General features: G+C 42.2%; 1 protein-coding gene across 3 annotated transcripts in view; it reads right to left on the bottom strand.

Annotated features, from left to right (window-relative positions):
• numbl (NUMB like endocytic adaptor protein) overlaps positions 1-17,218 on the bottom strand; it is a 64,589-nt gene that overhangs the window by 12,367 nt on the left and 35,004 nt on the right. For 2 of the 3 annotated variants that reach the window (XM_083914275.1, XM_083914274.1), the window contains exons 2-4: positions 6,149-6,299; positions 2,382-2,456; positions 204-278 (exon numbers count right to left, since the gene is read on the bottom strand). In XM_083914275.1, the coding sequence (XP_083770401.1) occupies positions 204-278; positions 2,382-2,456; positions 6,149-6,274 (276 nt within the window). In that variant the 5' untranslated portion in view covers positions 6,275-6,299. Of the gene's footprint in view, positions 1-203; positions 279-2,381; positions 2,457-6,148; positions 6,300-7,433; positions 7,556-17,218 lie in introns of those variants that run through there. The other variant, XM_083914273.1, reaches the window with a different exon arrangement.

Below are 17,218 nucleotides of genomic sequence, written 5' to 3'. Positions count from 1 at the left end.
GACAACTATGATAGAATACCTGTGTGTTGGGCATTAAACATGACTGTAGGACACACACTTCGCCTGCTTGTCCTTGTTGCCAAGTGAGTGATGAGGCAGATAGAAAGGGAAGACAGAGGGGATGATGAAACAAGGAGATAGACGCAACACACACAAACACACACACACACACACACACACATACAAAAATTGTGTTTGCTTACCTTAGTTTTGTCATCCACCACCCTGAGTCCATCTGCTGAAACCCACAATACTGCCTTGACTGTCTTTTTTCCGCTCTGGAAAGACAGAAAAGTAGCAAAGTGAATCATATAGTATAACCTAAAGTCCCACTCCAGAAACATTTTACAGTATGCTATCTCTCTACGGGGGCATTGTTGGGTCTATGTAAATCATAAATAAGTCATAGAGTGTGGTCGTTACCTACTCTGTAAAGTGTCCTGAGATAACTTTTGTTATGATTTGGCACTAGAAAATAAAATTGAATTGAAAAACTACTCTGTTATGATTCAATTCTGGATCCGGCATGGTATGTTAGCTTGTTAGCTTGTAACTGTCAGTGGCTGACAGCTGTGATGGCAGTGTGTCGAAGTCGATCCCCCGTCAAAAGGTGTTTCCCACATTATGACAGCCATTCGTTTACGGATTAGTGACATACCAACTACAGCTTGCCCGGGATACGTTTGAATCTTACAGACATCTCCTCCTTCAGTAGAGGCAAGTGACCAAATAGCAAATGTATTCGAATTTTTTCCTCATTTACGCAGATGCTTCCTGATTCTTGCAGAGGTGCAATCAACAAGCTACTAGCCACTTTTACTACTGATGATAGTTACATCAAGTGATCATTGCATCCGTAGAGCAGATGAGGTAGTGGTGGGTTAAGATAGGGGAGGCGAGAAGAAGTAAAAACTGTGCCAGCTGGCACTAAGAATCATTTCTCCAGAGGAGGGCACCAAGCAGAGCTAATAACACACTCAGCATGGTTCTGGGCTAAAAATACACAAGCTAAAAAAGCAACAACCATGTGAGTGTGGACGCGTGTGTCTGGTGTCAGTGCGCATGAGTCGCATACGAGTTTGTGTGTGCGTGTGTGTGAGTAAGGGAAACAGAGAGTCGGTGCACTGCAGGAAATGGCTTTGAAACCCACAGCAGAGAGTCAAGGAGCCCCAATTTCTTGCATAATCCCAATAAGAGGAAGACAGCGGGAGTGAGAATAGAGGTGAAGAAACGGAGAGTGACGGAGGGAAAAGAGTGGAGATGAAAGGAAAGCTAAATTAGAAGGTGGAGCGGCGGGGGAATCGAAAAATAAAGAGATAACTTTGGTGGAAAGTTGTTAGTTTGAACAACTGTGGAGAGGACAGAAACGCCATTAAAGAAAGATGCTGTGATGGATGGGAAGTGGAAAAGAAATAGAGTTGATCCAGCAGGGAGAGTCCAAAGAGAAATGAAAGGAAACAGTGGTTAGAGGAGGAGGAGACGAATGAATGCGTAGAACATTTCCCCGTATGCATCAAAGTGGCTGTGATTCAGTTACCTCTGATGTTTCCTGACAATGATGCCTTTTGTTGTTTAAAGTTATATTTCGGGGGAATCAGGTTTAGGATGAATCAGGAAAATCAGGTTTCTTCAGCAGCCTGATTTTTATATGAAAGTCATGTTTAATTCCGGTTACATCTACAAGGCAAAAGCTTACAAGCGTGAAGACTGTGAAGAAAGTGACACTGTTCTTCACTGCCGAGTGTGTGTGTGTGGGGCAGTCTGACACTGGCCGGGCCGGGTCACTGTGTTCACACGCTCCCTGTCCGAATCCAGCTTCCCAGGGGAACAAACTGTGCATGTGTATGTGTTTTTTTGGTGTACATGTATGTGTTTATGTTAGCGCAGATCTCATCTTCTGCTCTCTTGGGGCATAGTGGGATCAGATGGATAGACTGATGAGCAGACGGACGGAATAAGACCCACCAGGGAGAGCAACGAGGGAGATCAAAGTAGTAAAGAAGAGAAAATAACGAGAAGGGAGGTATAAAGAGCGTGTGTGTGTGTGTGTGTGTGTGTGTGTGTGTGTGTGTGTGTGTGTGTGTGTGTGTGTGTGTGTGTTTGTGTGTGTGTGTGTGTGTGTGTGTGTGTGTGTGCGCGCTCCTCTGGTCGATACTTTATTGCATGAGCTTTGCGCAACTGGGTCTGTAACGAGCCCCAGTGAAGTTTGTAGATCCTTGGGGCAAGTTTTTGTAACTGCCTCCATACAACAAAAAGTAACCCCCAGACCTGTGCTGCTGAAGGAGGAGGTGTGTGTGTGTGTGTGTGTGTGTGTGTGTGTGTGTGTGTGTGTGTGTGTGTGTGTGTGTGTGTGTGTGTGTGTGTGTGTGTGGGAAACTTACAACTTTTAACTTCTTCACTGCCTCCTCGCATACGTGCATCCCTCTCGACTCCTCCACCTCCACCAACCCCAGGTACTGCGGAGAGAAATAAGAGCAGAAATATGAAATATGTTCATTAGACCTCCACGCCAAAAAAGCAGAGCCGAGCTGAACTGAAAACTGTGTCACAACAACAAAAGAGAGAGACAAAGTGCAGTAAAAGCAACCCAAGTCTCATTAATCCCTATCAGTATTTCCATGAGTGCTATGAAATTGACAGGCAAAAGCTAATAAGCACCCATAGTGGATTTACAGCCACGTGTTGCTGCAGGAAAGAGAGGGGCACTGTAATAATTTATAGCCTAACATCCCTCTTCGTTGTCTCTCAAGTGCTCTGCTCTGCGGTGTACGAAGAGCCCACAGGGACACAATTAAAAGCTCCCACGTAGAAGCCAAGTGGTGAAGCAGGAGGAAGATACGTTTTGAGGAGAGCCACTAAATTTTGGGGAGATTGGTCCCTGAACTGAAATACCTATTGTAAACATAAACAGTACGGTGAATTTACCAATGAGAGTTTTGGGGAAAAATGATGCCTATTTTGAGGGTGCAGAAGTAGAATAGACAATTTTCACAGCAATGTCTTTGTAAAAAACAAACGTACTAAATGACAGAGAGCTGAGAAGATGAGAACTTGTTTCTGTTTCATAAACTGCACAAAAAGAAAAGTAATGGGGGGAAAATGTTATTGAAAGTGCTCGGCATTACTCATCCTGCTGATGGCTTACCACCTGTACATCTTTCTCATTACAGATTTTGTTGTTGTTGTTGTTGTTGTTGTTGTTGTTGTTGTCTACCCTGACCCCCAGAGAAACAGCATTTCGATCCTCTACATTACATTTGGCAGAATTGACAGTAAAGTGGACTTTTTCTTGACTAGCATTAGCGATCTGGTCCGAGCCCTGGATTTTAAATAGGCGGTAAATGGTTTCGTGCGGATACTGATGAGGAAAAAACATCTTATAAGGTAAGATAGTTCATACTGTTAGTGTGTGTTTCTTTGTAAATTATTTGTATTAAAACTCTTAAAACAGCAGGAATTTCTCATCACCTACATGAGCTAACTTTAGTCTGGGTTTGTGTCATCACTACTTCTACAGTACTTGCTGCCCTCATTTCCAGGTCGTCAAATACCAACGTTTTGTGACAACCCTTGGCGTCTGATGGGACGCGCCCGGCTTTCAACTGTTAACCTCTCTGTGGCGATAATGGACGCTCAGAGCAGGCTCGTCAATAGTAGAATAGACAAAGTCTGCGCAGAATGGCAATCAGGATGGTGGATGAGTCAAATAAACATAGAATACTTACCCATGAGACGCAGTTTGCGACTTACATTTATTTCATGTCTTTCCCTAACCCTTACCAAGTGTGTTTAGTTGCCTAAACATAACCACGCGGTGCGTCACAGTTTGACGTGCAAGGATCTCCAGTGCATTAGCAAGTGAGGACAGGTTGGTAGTTCAATTGTCACATTAGCCAGCTATTAGATCTGACAGACGTCTAGGAGTATGATTTACAAATTGAAGTTTGTAAATGGGGAAAGCTCTCTATATAACTTTCCATGAAGCGAAGCTGGGGGGTGCGAGCCAGTATGGAGGTAATAAAATCAATAACATGTGATATTTGTGTCTGTTTCCTTTACTTGGTAAACTTTACAGCCGCTCATTTTTTCAGAACTTTCCAAACTGTGCTTTTCAAAAACTTTTCTCTCAGTGTTGAGCACAAGAACAGGTTTGTTTTTCCCTTGGGTACAGTTCAGCGGCTCTGGGAGAGGCATTAATAGTGCACGACTCTTGGATACATTTGGAGTATAAACGGAGAGAAGGCAGAGATGTGTGAAAGAAAGGATGAACGGGGGGAAGAAGAAAAAGCTAAAGTGCTGCCATGCCTCTCTGTAAAGCCCCACTCCGCTGCCCCATCTCATCGCCAACTCTGCGGAGCATTACTATCAGGACCATTTTCCATTAGCTGGCTACTCATGCTGCCTTTTCATTCCTTTGTTATCTTCTTCTTTGTATTTTTCTTGCTTCTGTTTTTTACCATTCTGTCTGCAGCCCTTCCCTCCTCCGGTTTTGTCTCTCTCTCTGATTTCATCTCACAACGTCGTTCCGTCCCCTTTATGTCCCCTCATCCCTCACCCTGTCATTTCCTGTAGTCTCCTTAATCTACAACCCCACCTGGATGTTATCCCTCCCTCTCTGTTCTCCATCTCTTACCATCATTGTCTCTCCAGCCCGTCAACAAATCACTTCGATTCCAAGCGATTTGCATCCAGCACAACCTCACAGACTGAAGCTAGTTATCAGTTAATTGGGCCATCAATAACGCCTCTTATTTGCACTTATTGGATGAGGCACTCCTCTGAGAGCTAATAGTCTGTGCTTTGCTCAAAGACAGTTTAATTACCAAATGGTTTCTAAAGCATTAAATGATTTTCAATCCTTCTAAAATGAAAATATTTTAATTTATTGGACATGAGTATATAAATAGCAAAAGCTTAAATTATCAAGTTGCAAATATCACAGGCATCAAGAAGGCCAATCTTGACACCAACCTGCCATGTTTATGTCATACAGCCCATTTAAAATCTACATGTCAACGTTGGGTATATTCACCTACAGTACGTTTTTTAGGTTATTTTTTGGCCGTGACATGCAGCAAAAATGCTTAATTTTTTTTTAAAGATTAGGGCCGCAGGTGGGAATCGCTGCGTTGAGGACTTCTAGCCTCGGTACATGGGGGCTCCCGCTCTAACCACTGAGCCACCAGGCACCCCAATGCTTTATATTTTTGTCTAGTACTCATCAGATTAAAATCTCAACAATCAAAATAGGGAACAGTTGAAAATTTTGAAATTCGCTCTCTTGCTGTGAGTGAGACAACTGACATCTGTAAACCAAATATAAAAAGCTACAGCCAGCAGGGAATTAGCTTCGCTTAGCATAATGAGCTAATTACCCAAGTTTTTCAAAATACCAACCTAAGCAAAAATACAACAAACACTAGCAGCATGATGCTGTTATATGACTGGAATCACCAGGTTAATTAACAAAAGCTTATTAGTCTGGAACATCTCAGTTCATTTTCTATTTCCAAGCGGTGTTATCAACGGTGCAGAGCAAAACGTAAGCAACTGAATAGACCTAAAACCAATCAGAGCCATGAAACGTTACCCACAACTAGTCACAAGCATTTCTGAGATTTTCCGTTGGAAATCTTTCTAAATGGGAGAGGGGCCAGACCTATCTGCCAGAACAAATGGAACATAAATCTGGCAGATTCTTCTGGTTTCCAGGCTTTGTATGAGGTGTAAATAGAGCATCTTACGATAAAGTGTTGAATAAAGAAGGATCCAATGCACCTGTTATTGCTGAACATATCTGTGATAAATATACTGTGATCTAGGCCTCAACCCAGGAAACTCTCATTTGCCCTTTTGCGTAGCCCTCTGATTAATTTCGCTGAAGTTCAAGTCACTATATTTACACACTATGGAGAGTAAAGTTACTCCTCACCTAAAACGGGAGGTTACATCAACGTCCTCGTGGTACAGTTATGTTTGGTCAACATCAGACACATCTTAAAAGGGACGTAAGGTGCTAATTTTCAGGTTCATACTTGTATTTTGAGATTCTACTGGAACATGTTTACATTCTTTTTTCTCGTACTGTGTGAATGCAGCTGTGTTCACCCTCTGTTTCAAAAATGGACCTGAGGATTTGGATACTCACCCGTACAGGGAAGTTACATTTGCCCTTACGTACGGCCTCCTCGTCAGCCTGCCACTGATGCGGTCTGCTGGCCTCTGGCACGTACGTGGGCTTCTTCCTCCTCAGACTCTGACGAAGCTTGTTCATCTCCGGGGTCACGTGCTCCCTGGTACTGTGGACATAGAAAGGGGACCTTGGTTTACTTTAAAGCGCAGCCTAGATGGGGCTGCGTGTTAGCTCTGCAATTTGCTCAAGACATTTAAGAAACACTGGAAAAAGGAGTGAAAGTGCAATCACAGCAAACTAACACACAAACAAAAAGAATCCTTAACAGTAAGGATCATTAAAAAGCTAATTAAATGCAACAAAGTTTGGAGATATGTTGCTTGAGAGCTTTGAACAGAAAAACATACCGCAGTGTTTCATACAGGATTATGAGTGGAGTGGGATGGATTTAATTGATTAGCACGAGCTCATTATGCAGTTTTTATCTCTAACAAGGCAGTCAGTGCATCAGCGTCGTAAACACTTCCCGCTATGATGCTCCACTGATGCTCCATTCAGAGAAAGGCTGTACAAATCACACAGGTAAAACGTTAATGCTAATGAACACAAAGCATAGGGTGAGCTTTTCATCTCTCCAAGAAACATCAAGAACACTGCGCGAATGCTGATCACCACACACACACACACGCACACACACACACACACACACACACACAATCCTCTCTGCGCTGCTTAATTAGACCATTCAGCCCGCTGGCCTGTTTAGCGATGCTAATTTCCCAGCACAATGAAACACGACGGCATGAAAACATGACCTGCTTAAAAATGATAATTACCGTTTTCATTCCTCCACAGTCACATTCCCCCTCGACAGAAGCTCTGGAGTGCAATAAAAACATCTCTCCTTGAGTGCGTCCTCTGTCTTTATCAAAACCGAACTGTTATCTGTTAAAAGTTTGAACTTTGACTTTATTGTCCCCTTTTCACCTGTTTTTTCTAAATCTTCTCCATCCAACGAGTCTCTTTTATACTACATATGACTACATATGCCCTCATATGGATTGGGACAGCAGCGGAGGAGGAGTGAGCAAAAAGCATGGCTACATATTCTTTACTTTTAGGGCATTTTCCTGGTCTGAAGCTTCAATTCCTTTTCGCAAAATGCAGCACAAAAAGAGCAAAATGCCTAAGAAATAAAAATAATAACTGTGGAGGGAAATAAGAAATGTTTATCTTTGTCCCTCTCGCATTCCTTCAACCATATCTCTGACTAAAGCGTATATTGGTATCATCTTCTTACCGTCTGGTTGCCCCGTTAGTCGGCACCCTGGGTATCACAGGACGTGAGCGTGCACAAATATTATACTGAAGATATGAAATGTCCATGTGCGCAGTGATCTGTACACCGAAGGGAAGAAATCTTCTCTCTGCTCTGCCACACACAGGCTTTACAAGCAAATATATATACACACACACAGACACATCACTTCTCATAATCACTGCTATATTACTGGTGATGGATACCAAAGGCCGTGTGCAATTAGATGTTATCTCACACACACACACACACACACACAGGCGTGTGTTTAGTGAAGAGTATTCAAATGAAACAGCTCGTGTTGCTTTACTCATTTCTGGCATGAGAGGCATGCGTCCTCTGCCACACACGCGCACACACGCGCACACACACACAAACGCATGCAGGCGCACGCACGCACGCACGCACGCACGCACGCACGCACGCACGCACGCACGCACACACACACACACACACACACACACACACACACACACACACACACACACACACACACACACACACACACACACACACACACACACACACACACACACACACACACACACACACACACACACACACACACACACACACACACACACACACACACACACACACACACACAGCTTGTGCCAGTCATCTCTGGGCAGTAGGCCAACTGACTGGCACCTGGCTCGAAGCAGGTGTGAAATCTAGCTGGTGCGTAATACCCCCACAAGGGGGTAGGGGTGGTGAGTTACAGTATATGGGACAGGGTGAGGGAAAGGAGGCGATGGTTAGGGAATACAGGATGCTCTGTAACTGCCCTCATATGGATTGGGACAGCAGCGGAGGAGGAGTGAGCAAAAAGCATCTGATGCAGAGCCACAGGGGCAAGATGCAGACATGAAATGATGTGAATTTAGGGCACTGGGACAATTTTCTTTCAGATTTAATATAGAATTGTAGATATGTGGGCGGTTCAAGAAATGTCTTTCAGTGTACGATGACATTTTCCAGGACGAAATCGTAAAAACAGACCCTGAATTCATCACCAACCACTTCAGCAGCACCACACACAGATTCACCTGTATTATTAATTCATTGTTATTGTAAGAAGGATAAAATAAGCCACCTCACGCTATATATTTAATTACAACGTTTAAAAAGAATAGCCCATCATATGGATTAATAATGTTGGTGCTTTTGTGGAAAAACATTCACCTCTATAAATACTACCATATATTAAACTTGAAGCTGAAGTTAATGATGTCATTAACTGCAAGACACACCAGTGAGTCTTGTATTTAAAAATACATTAGTCTGGATTTTGGACTTTACTCGGTACTACAGAGCTTCAATAAAGTGTTGTGAAATAAGGACGAAAACAAAAGAAGTGAGGTGAGAAAATCCGCACGATTGTGACACACCTAATTATCCTGTTCAGTCATCCTGTTGTGCTCATATGGATTAATATTCCTCACCTCAACTTTATTTTACAAGGTGCTTGTGCTAATGCTCCTCCATAATTACTACCATATATTAAACTTGGTTGTGCTCATGAGTTCATTTACTCAGGCAGGACATGCAAGACACACACTCGTATTTTAGAGTTTCCGATGATTCTAAAATGTGCCGTGTAAAATATGTAAATATTACACAACACACAAAGCATCTAGAGGATGATAACATCTGATGCAACGGTGTAGCCATGAGTGGGATCATTACACAGTATTGTATAGCTTCAGTGGAGTGTTGGAACAAGTGGATACAAAAAGAAAAGAAGTGAAACGAGGAAGAAGAGGGAAAAAATGTGAGATTATGATAGTATGATTGTGACACACCCGATAATCCTCTTCTACAGCCTTCAGTCATCCTGTTTGATAAAATGGAAATACGAGAGGGTTTGACACAAAGTTTAACAAGCCAACTGAAGGAGCTTTAAAGGTCCCATATTGTGCTCATTTCCAGGTTCCTACTTGTACTCAGGGTTTTACTAGAACACGTTTACATGCATTAATGTTCAAAAAACACTTTATTTTCCTCATACAGTCTGTCTGAATACACCTGTATTCACCCTCTGATTGAAACGATCTGTTTTCGCCCCTGTCTCTTTAAGACCCACCTCCGAAAAAGCCCAGTCTACTCCGATTGGTCAGTGTTTCTGGGTCTTTTGTATCTGAGCTCCCTGTGCCTCTGCAACATCATTGCAGCCGGGGAATGACTGTAACGGCACTGTCGCAGCACTTTCGACCTATATATACTATACTAAGTGCAGTAATAACATGATTTCTGGACAATTTTTGGCCTGAAAGTATGGAGGTTAGGACTGATTTGGATAATTATTATTAAATGGCAAACTAGTAAACCATAGTCCATCATCAGTGGGCCAAATATTAATTAGTTGGGACAATAAACAAACTTTAAAGACGTTTTTTTACCTTAAATTTTTCCGCAGTTACTGCACTAAGGCTTTGTAGGGCAGTATAGTTGTGACATCACAACATACAGAAGTCCTGACAGCTCGTTTAAAGAGTTTCTGAATAGCAGCTGTGTGCATTTTTCTGTGTATTGAGCGTTTTGATACTGAACTACTTCTGATATGGAAAGTCACTTTTTTTTTTTACAATATGGGACCTTAAAGAGGGAAAGCAGAGTAATGTTTTAATTATAGAAACAAAATATGTGAGATGAGACTTAATACAAACAGTGTTTTAAAAAGCAAAATTTAACATTTCGATAAGAGAAAAAAGTCTTGTAAAAAGGCAAATTGTTGTTAATACACATGTTTTTATCATAAAGATTTAAAAAAATTAGATATAATATGTTAATTGGTGAGTTTTAGAGGGTCTGGACAGAGTCGAGCCAGCTGTTTCCCCCTGTTTCCAGTCTTTAAGTTAAGCTTTTACATTTACTAGAAAGGAATGAGAGTGGTGTCAAGCTTATCCTCCAACTCAAGCAAGGGTCTTCCCCCCAAAATGTCAAACTGTTCCTTTAAAGAAGAAAGACATTTGCTTTAAAATATATTCAGATGACAACTGTGGAAACAGTTCATTCATTTTCCCGGATGACATAAAGTCCATGTATGTAGGGAGGCCGGGAGGACATAAGAATATGGCCTATGCCAGTAAAAACACATTGAAAACAAGTCCTACTCTTGCTGAGCAGCACAGTGTGAAATGAACAGAGAGTTAGTAGTAAACACTCTTCGATGGAGAGACACATTAGGGTGGAGACATTACCCAGCATGCAACGTGTAAAGGCCTTGCATAGCTGTGACCTCACCGTGCACAACAAGAACCATCTGCAGGAGTAAAAAAAAAAAAAAAAAAAAAAGACAAGAGACAGACTGAGGGGGAGTGCTGGTGTGGCAGAGAGGCGAAGACGGAAAACATCAAAATAAATCTATAAATCAACGGCGTAAATAAAGTCCCGCTCTCGCCATAAACCCACGCAATGACTCATGAGCACTTCAATGCAGACTACACAAACAGGAGGCCCGGTGCCAAAGAAACACATAGTTGTTTCGCGTCCAGCGTTTGCAGCCATCTGGAATGCATTGTTGCGGAGGAGATGGCAGTTAGAGATGACTTACGATCATACGAGGTTATGTCGTGGACTTTCAAGTCCGTTCACACGAGTTGACCTCCCTTCATTACCTCGTCCTTTCCCGATCCTCCCTATTCTTCTTCATTGGTGTTTATGGCCCAGATCTGCCCCATTTGCTCTGCTCTTGTTCCAAAGACACAGCGATGGACGCAAAGATGGAATCCCGAAGCTAACTGTCTGCAGCTGATGCGAATGTGAGGAAATGAGTTTTACAGGGATACGTTTTGCAAGAGAGGGTCGCCTACGCGTACAGACTAATAAAATGTGGGGGAAATATTTGCACTCCAGCTTGTTAAAATTGTTATTTTAACTGTCCAAAAGCTGGAACAATTGGCATTAACAATGTGCGTGTGTCTTTATATAAATAATATCACTTCATCCACTTGCTTGGTGCTTATTACTGTGCATTTGTACGTCCATGTGAGTGTGTCACCTCTGTATTCCTTCCACATACTCTATGTTAAGACTGCATGAACTCATGTGTGTCCAGCTGTGTTTTGTGCTTGCCAGATGAGAGACTGATTGATATCTTTGGCACTCCCCCTCTCTTTCACACACACTCAGGTACACACACACACACACACAAACACACGAAGTTCCTCCCTGATCCAGATGTTCGGTGTTCAACATCAGCTCAGAGATTTTTGGCAAAACGGGACACACCCCTCCCTCACACTTCTCAGCCAGATGCTCACCTCGCACAGGGAGGGAGATGGAGAGAGGAGTGATGTTGCCACACACACGCACACACGCACACACACACACACACTTAACACAAACACACACACGATGAGTCACTGCCACCTCGCATTACGGTAAGCCATATGTCTGTGGAGCTCTGGAGAGACAAGGAGGGGACAGCAAGAGGCGGAGCAAGTGTCCAAGCGTGTGTGAGCGTGCATGCGTGCGTACGTGCACGTGTGCGTGTGTGTGTGTGTGCGTGCGTGCGTGCGTGCGTGCGTGCGTGCGTGCGTGCGTGTGCAGGGAATTGACTTGGCTTAGTCATTGAGCTGACCACTTTACATGGACACAATGTACCGCTCTCTGTTTCTTTCGTTCTCTTCACTTGAATTCAGATCGATTGGCTGAAGCTGGTGTATTTTACCAATGAGTCCAATGTGATTCTGAGTAAATTAGAAGTCATAGTGGAGAAAATAAAAAGCATCAAAAGTCACTGTTACTACAGCTGCAGAGTATTTGTTTTACTGTTTCAGAATACAAATGTATGGCTTTGGTTTATTTAAACCGTTTAGTATGATGATCTGACAAGCATAAACACATCGAGCAGCAAACCCGGAGAGTTACTCGTCTATTTTAGAGTTTGGTTCCAGACAGAAGCCACAGAAATATGATGAGATACTATTTATTATTGACTTTTATTCAACTTATTGAAGACTTTTGTTGTTGTTTCTGTCTTGACGACTCAGACAGCCACTAAAGTGAATTTGTGATAAGGTAAAGTAGCACTCTAAACTACTATATAAAGATGCCTCAACACAGCCCACGGCCCGACATCAAAAATAAAACTGCTCAACAGAAACCTGAGAAACAATCACATGTGACACATGACAGTACCACACTCATATAAAGCACCAAGGCTTCATCAGTAGTTACTTTATTAACTAAAGTTTTATAGATCACTTTTAGGCCATTAGTAAGAAGAAGCGTTGGTGTGCACTTATGACCCATGGGTTTTGACCCACAGCTTTCTGGTCCACGATGGGCCGTGACCTTTATTGCATGTGATTCCCAAACTCCGGGGATAAAAACTAAACCTATGCAGAAGTGCCAAAAAAACTGCAGTTCTTTGACTTGCCACTTGCACTAAAAGCAAGTAAACATGTTTAAAGCCTGGTACACAAAACAGTTTTGGTCTCTATAGCTAGTTTGTTCATTGTTGAGAACTGTACTGCTCACTTATTAAAATGATGTTAAGTGTTAAAGTCCCAGATGCATAGGAATCCATTTATTACCAACTTATTAACATTTATAAGTTAGTCAAAAGTGGAAATCACCTGAGAAACAATCACATGTGACACATGATAGTACCACACTCATATAAAGCACCAAGGCTTCATCAGTAGTTACTTTATTATTAAAGTTTTATAGATCACTTTTAGGCCATTAGTAAGAAGAAGCGTTGGTGTGCACTTATGGCCTAGGGTTTATGACCCATGGCGTTCTGGTCCACGATGGGCCGTGACCTTTATTGCATGTTATTCCCAAACTCCAGGGATAAAAACTAAACCTATGCAGAAGTGCCAAAAAAATGCAATTCCTTGACTGGCCACTTTCACTAAAAGCAAGTCAACATGTTTAAAGCCTTGTACACAAAACAGGCCTTCATAGGTCTATGGGTTATGACCCACAGTCTTCTTGTCCACGATGGGCCGTGACCTTTGTTGCATGTTAATCTCAAAGTAAAAACTCCAGGGATAAAAACTAAACCAATGCAGAAGTGCCAAAAAACTGCAGTTCCTTGACTGGCTCTTGCACTGAAAGCAAGTCAACATGTTTAAATCCTGGTAAAAAAAACAGTTTTGGTCTCTATAGCTAGTGAGAACTGTACTGCTCACTTATGAAAATTATGTTAAGTACGTAGGAATCCATTACCAACTTATTAACATTTATAAGTTAGTCGAAAGTGGAAATCCCCTGAGCTGTAATTACTGGATTGCTAACATGTATAACTACATTATACAGGCAGAATAAACACCAGCCAAATCACATTTTTCACACCTCGACATCTCATTAATGTCTTATAATGGATCTGAAAGATACTTTATTAAGCGCTGAACTCATGAGCTACGCCTTCATGAGTCACTGTGATGCTTTCTCAGGTTTCTGTTTTATTTCTGATGGAGGACTGTGATGCAGCTGTGTTAAGACATCAAACTAGCTCAGGCTTTAATGTATATTTCATGTGATTTTTGTTTACCTGACTCCGTTGGTTGGTGTTTTGATGGGGCTGCAGGAAGAGCATTTGCTATTGATTTCGGTGGTTTACTGTCTGTGACTTTCACTGGTTATTTTTTACTATCATTTGTTCAAAGTTAACTTTTTCTTCACATATTCAGCTTCATAAACTTTGCAACAGATTGTCTTCTTACGTACTCCATCGCTTCGAGCCACGTAACAGACAACAAAAACACGTGCAATCTAATAAAAACACACGCAAAGGTTCTCCTCCACTCGTTTTACGACCGGCTTTAAATGTCGCTGCAATGGTGACTCCTCTCTAGGCTAATGTGAGACAATATGCAAACATGGAGTTAATAAGATTAAATCAAAACACATCAGACACAGGCACATTATGCCTACCCACAACCACAAACACACCCACACATAAACACACACACACACACTGACCCAGTTTCTGGGCCCCGCAGACTTCAACTGACACTGAATGACCCGAATAGGGACTCTTAGCATCATTCAAAACTAAATCTCCCTCTTCCTCTTTCTCTCTCACACACACAGACACGACAAGTGACAGGTGGTCAGTTTGTGTGTGTGTGTGTATGTGTGTGTGTGTGTGTGTGTGTGTGTGTGTGTGTGTGTGTGTGTGTGTGTGTGTGTGTGTGTGTGTGTGTGTGTGTGTGTGTGTGTGTGTGTGTGTGTGTGTGTGTGTGTGTGTGATTAAAAAATAAAGGAATGTCACGTAGCAGAGAATAACCAGGGCACTTGTGTTTAGACTGAAGCCTGACCCAGGACAGGATGGCCTTATTCATTGCCGTGGTTTATGAGGCTGTGGAGGAGTGTGTATGAAAGTGTGTACAGGTGTGTGAGAGTGGCCGACAGAGAGTAGGCTCCTTTAAGGTGTTCCTTCCTGAAAATAACAGTGTATGAGGTCTTTTTCTTACAGAGAGCTTGTACCACAGCACAGCCACTGCTAGAGTGTTTCGTAAAATTCAGTGTAGACTGAGACCAACAGCCCTGCTTTCTTATTGGTTGAAGAGAATATTGACAGCAGTTTGAGTAGCGTTCAGCAGACCTATTGACTTGAGTCAGGCCTAAATGTGCAGCTTGACTTGGATTTAACCCCTGTCAGATTTGAAAGGGAAAACTTTTGCACATCTTGTGATTTTACCAGAAAAATTAAGAGTAATAAAAAATGATTATTAGCTAAATAACTATTCAGCAATATAAAAAACACTATTGACACCAGAAGGTTTGTGTCATTTAAGCATTCAGAAATCTGAAATACGTGTTTATATGCATTTTACCAAAAAAGACCTGCAACTAAATGGCTAGTGATAGCATAGTTCTGTCAGAAGATGCCTTCGGACAACTCAGCTCTCATACTTTACATGTTGTGTTTTGTAAATAAAACAGGAAAAAAAAAATACATGTGTTTTTGTTTTAATGAGTGGTTGGCTGATTAACGAGCCACCAACGATTAACTGACAATAGGAACGGTGGAAGGCAGTGCCAGGTGTCGCGTCCTCAAGGTAAAGTTGACGGCTTTTGGGACAACATTACAAGTTAAGAAGCTACAGCATGTTCATGACAAACTTTTATAATTCTTGTAAGGTGGATTTGTTCTCATGCACGGTTTCGATGTGCTGGAAGTCACTCGTGTGCAGGCTAAAAGTGACATGAATATAAATGTTTTTATCTGACTTTTAGTAAGACAGTAAATGAGCATTTTCCCCAAAATCTCAAAACTTCTTTGAATCCTAAAGAGGAGAAAAAGGTGCGTCCTGCTAACATCAACTCACAGATGTGGTCTGGAACTCTGCTGCTGATCCTCGGACGGCCAGACAACTGAGTCAGATTTGTTACAGAACAGACGCGCAGTGAGATTAAATGCTCCACGTCAACAAAATCCCACCAATCATTCAATCACTACGGCGATTTTCACAGAAACAGAGAAAACATTAGGAGCGGAAATAAAGTCGTAAAAACGGCAATGTACAGTCTACGGTATACAGTGTCGTTATAGCTTGACAGTGTTTGTGCATATGAAACATGAACGCCCTTGGGTGCATCATTGGGCAAATATAAAGAGGCAGCAGCACGTACAGATCAGTGGAGAGCTGTATACAGTGCAAAGTGTAGGTGGAGCTGTAAGTGAGAAGGCAAACAGCTTTACTGCATCAGTATTGCACCTTTCTGTAGAGCTTGCAACATAAAGCAGGTCCACTCTGTGGGTTCATATACTTCTCTGACATTGAGATTCAGGGCCAATCCCTAATCCATAGCTATTCATAATGTAGTACCGGTCGATACTGTTCATAACAGCATATAATATGAAACAGTACTATGTCCTTGAAGGACTTTCTATGCTGTAAAATTATTTACTTATTCAATCAATTCTGTTTTCTTCCCATATGCTTTTCCGAAGCAGTCCCTGTGCTGTGTGTAGGGTTGTGATTTTCTCACAAAGAGAAAGCAAAAAAGGGCCTAGAATGGAAGAGCCACTGTTTGTGTTCGACTTTTTTGTCAAATAACTGAATATCCAGCAGCACTCCTGCACTAAGAAACTTAATTTATTTGGATTTTCATGTGTGGAAATGGCACGGCAATGTCATTTCTCGGTACATTTGTCTCAGCACGGGGGCTTGCAGACGCGACGGAAATTGGTCACAACTGAACCTGGGAGAATTGCATCAGTGGCTCAAGCAAACCGTAATAAACACGGTTATTTCTTCATCGACAAACGAGAGCTTCCGGAAATGTTGCTTTAGGAGTTAATTTCCACCCGCGCTGATACGATTTCTAGTAATAGCAGATTGGTTATATTTCCAGGCGGCAACTAACAGTCATGATTGATAGTTTCTGTTCCACCCAGCATGTTGGTCATATTGATTGTGTTGTATTTATCACAGCAGTCTACTGTATGAGCTATACGGCTTCTCATTGGTGTCTGCAAGAGATTAGAGGAAAGATTAAATTAAAGGAAGTGTGTGTGTGTGTGTGTGTGTGTGTGTGTGTGTGTGTGTGTGTGTGTGTGTGTGTGTGTGTGTGTGTGTGTGTGTCTGGGGCAGGGAGGCTGTGTCACAATGTCAACATGGCTTAGACAGATGCCAGTTAGCTTGACATTGATGGGTAGACACATACTGTCCTACCTCTGACTCTCTGATGCATTATGATCCTTCAGGGTGGGTCCTGGGAAGGGTGAAGCTATATAATTATAGTGTGTGGGTTTGTGTGTGTAGGGGGGGGGGGTGTATTGGCTGGTGGTCATCTTGCAT

The sequence above is a fragment of the Echiichthys vipera genome (genome assembly GCF_963691815.1).
Source record: "Echiichthys vipera genome assembly, chromosome: 5".
Lineage (NCBI taxonomy): Eukaryota > Metazoa > Chordata > Actinopteri > Perciformes > Trachinidae > Echiichthys > Echiichthys vipera.
Note: the sequence above shows the minus strand (reverse complement) of the source record. Positions and strands in the feature narration are given on the sequence as shown.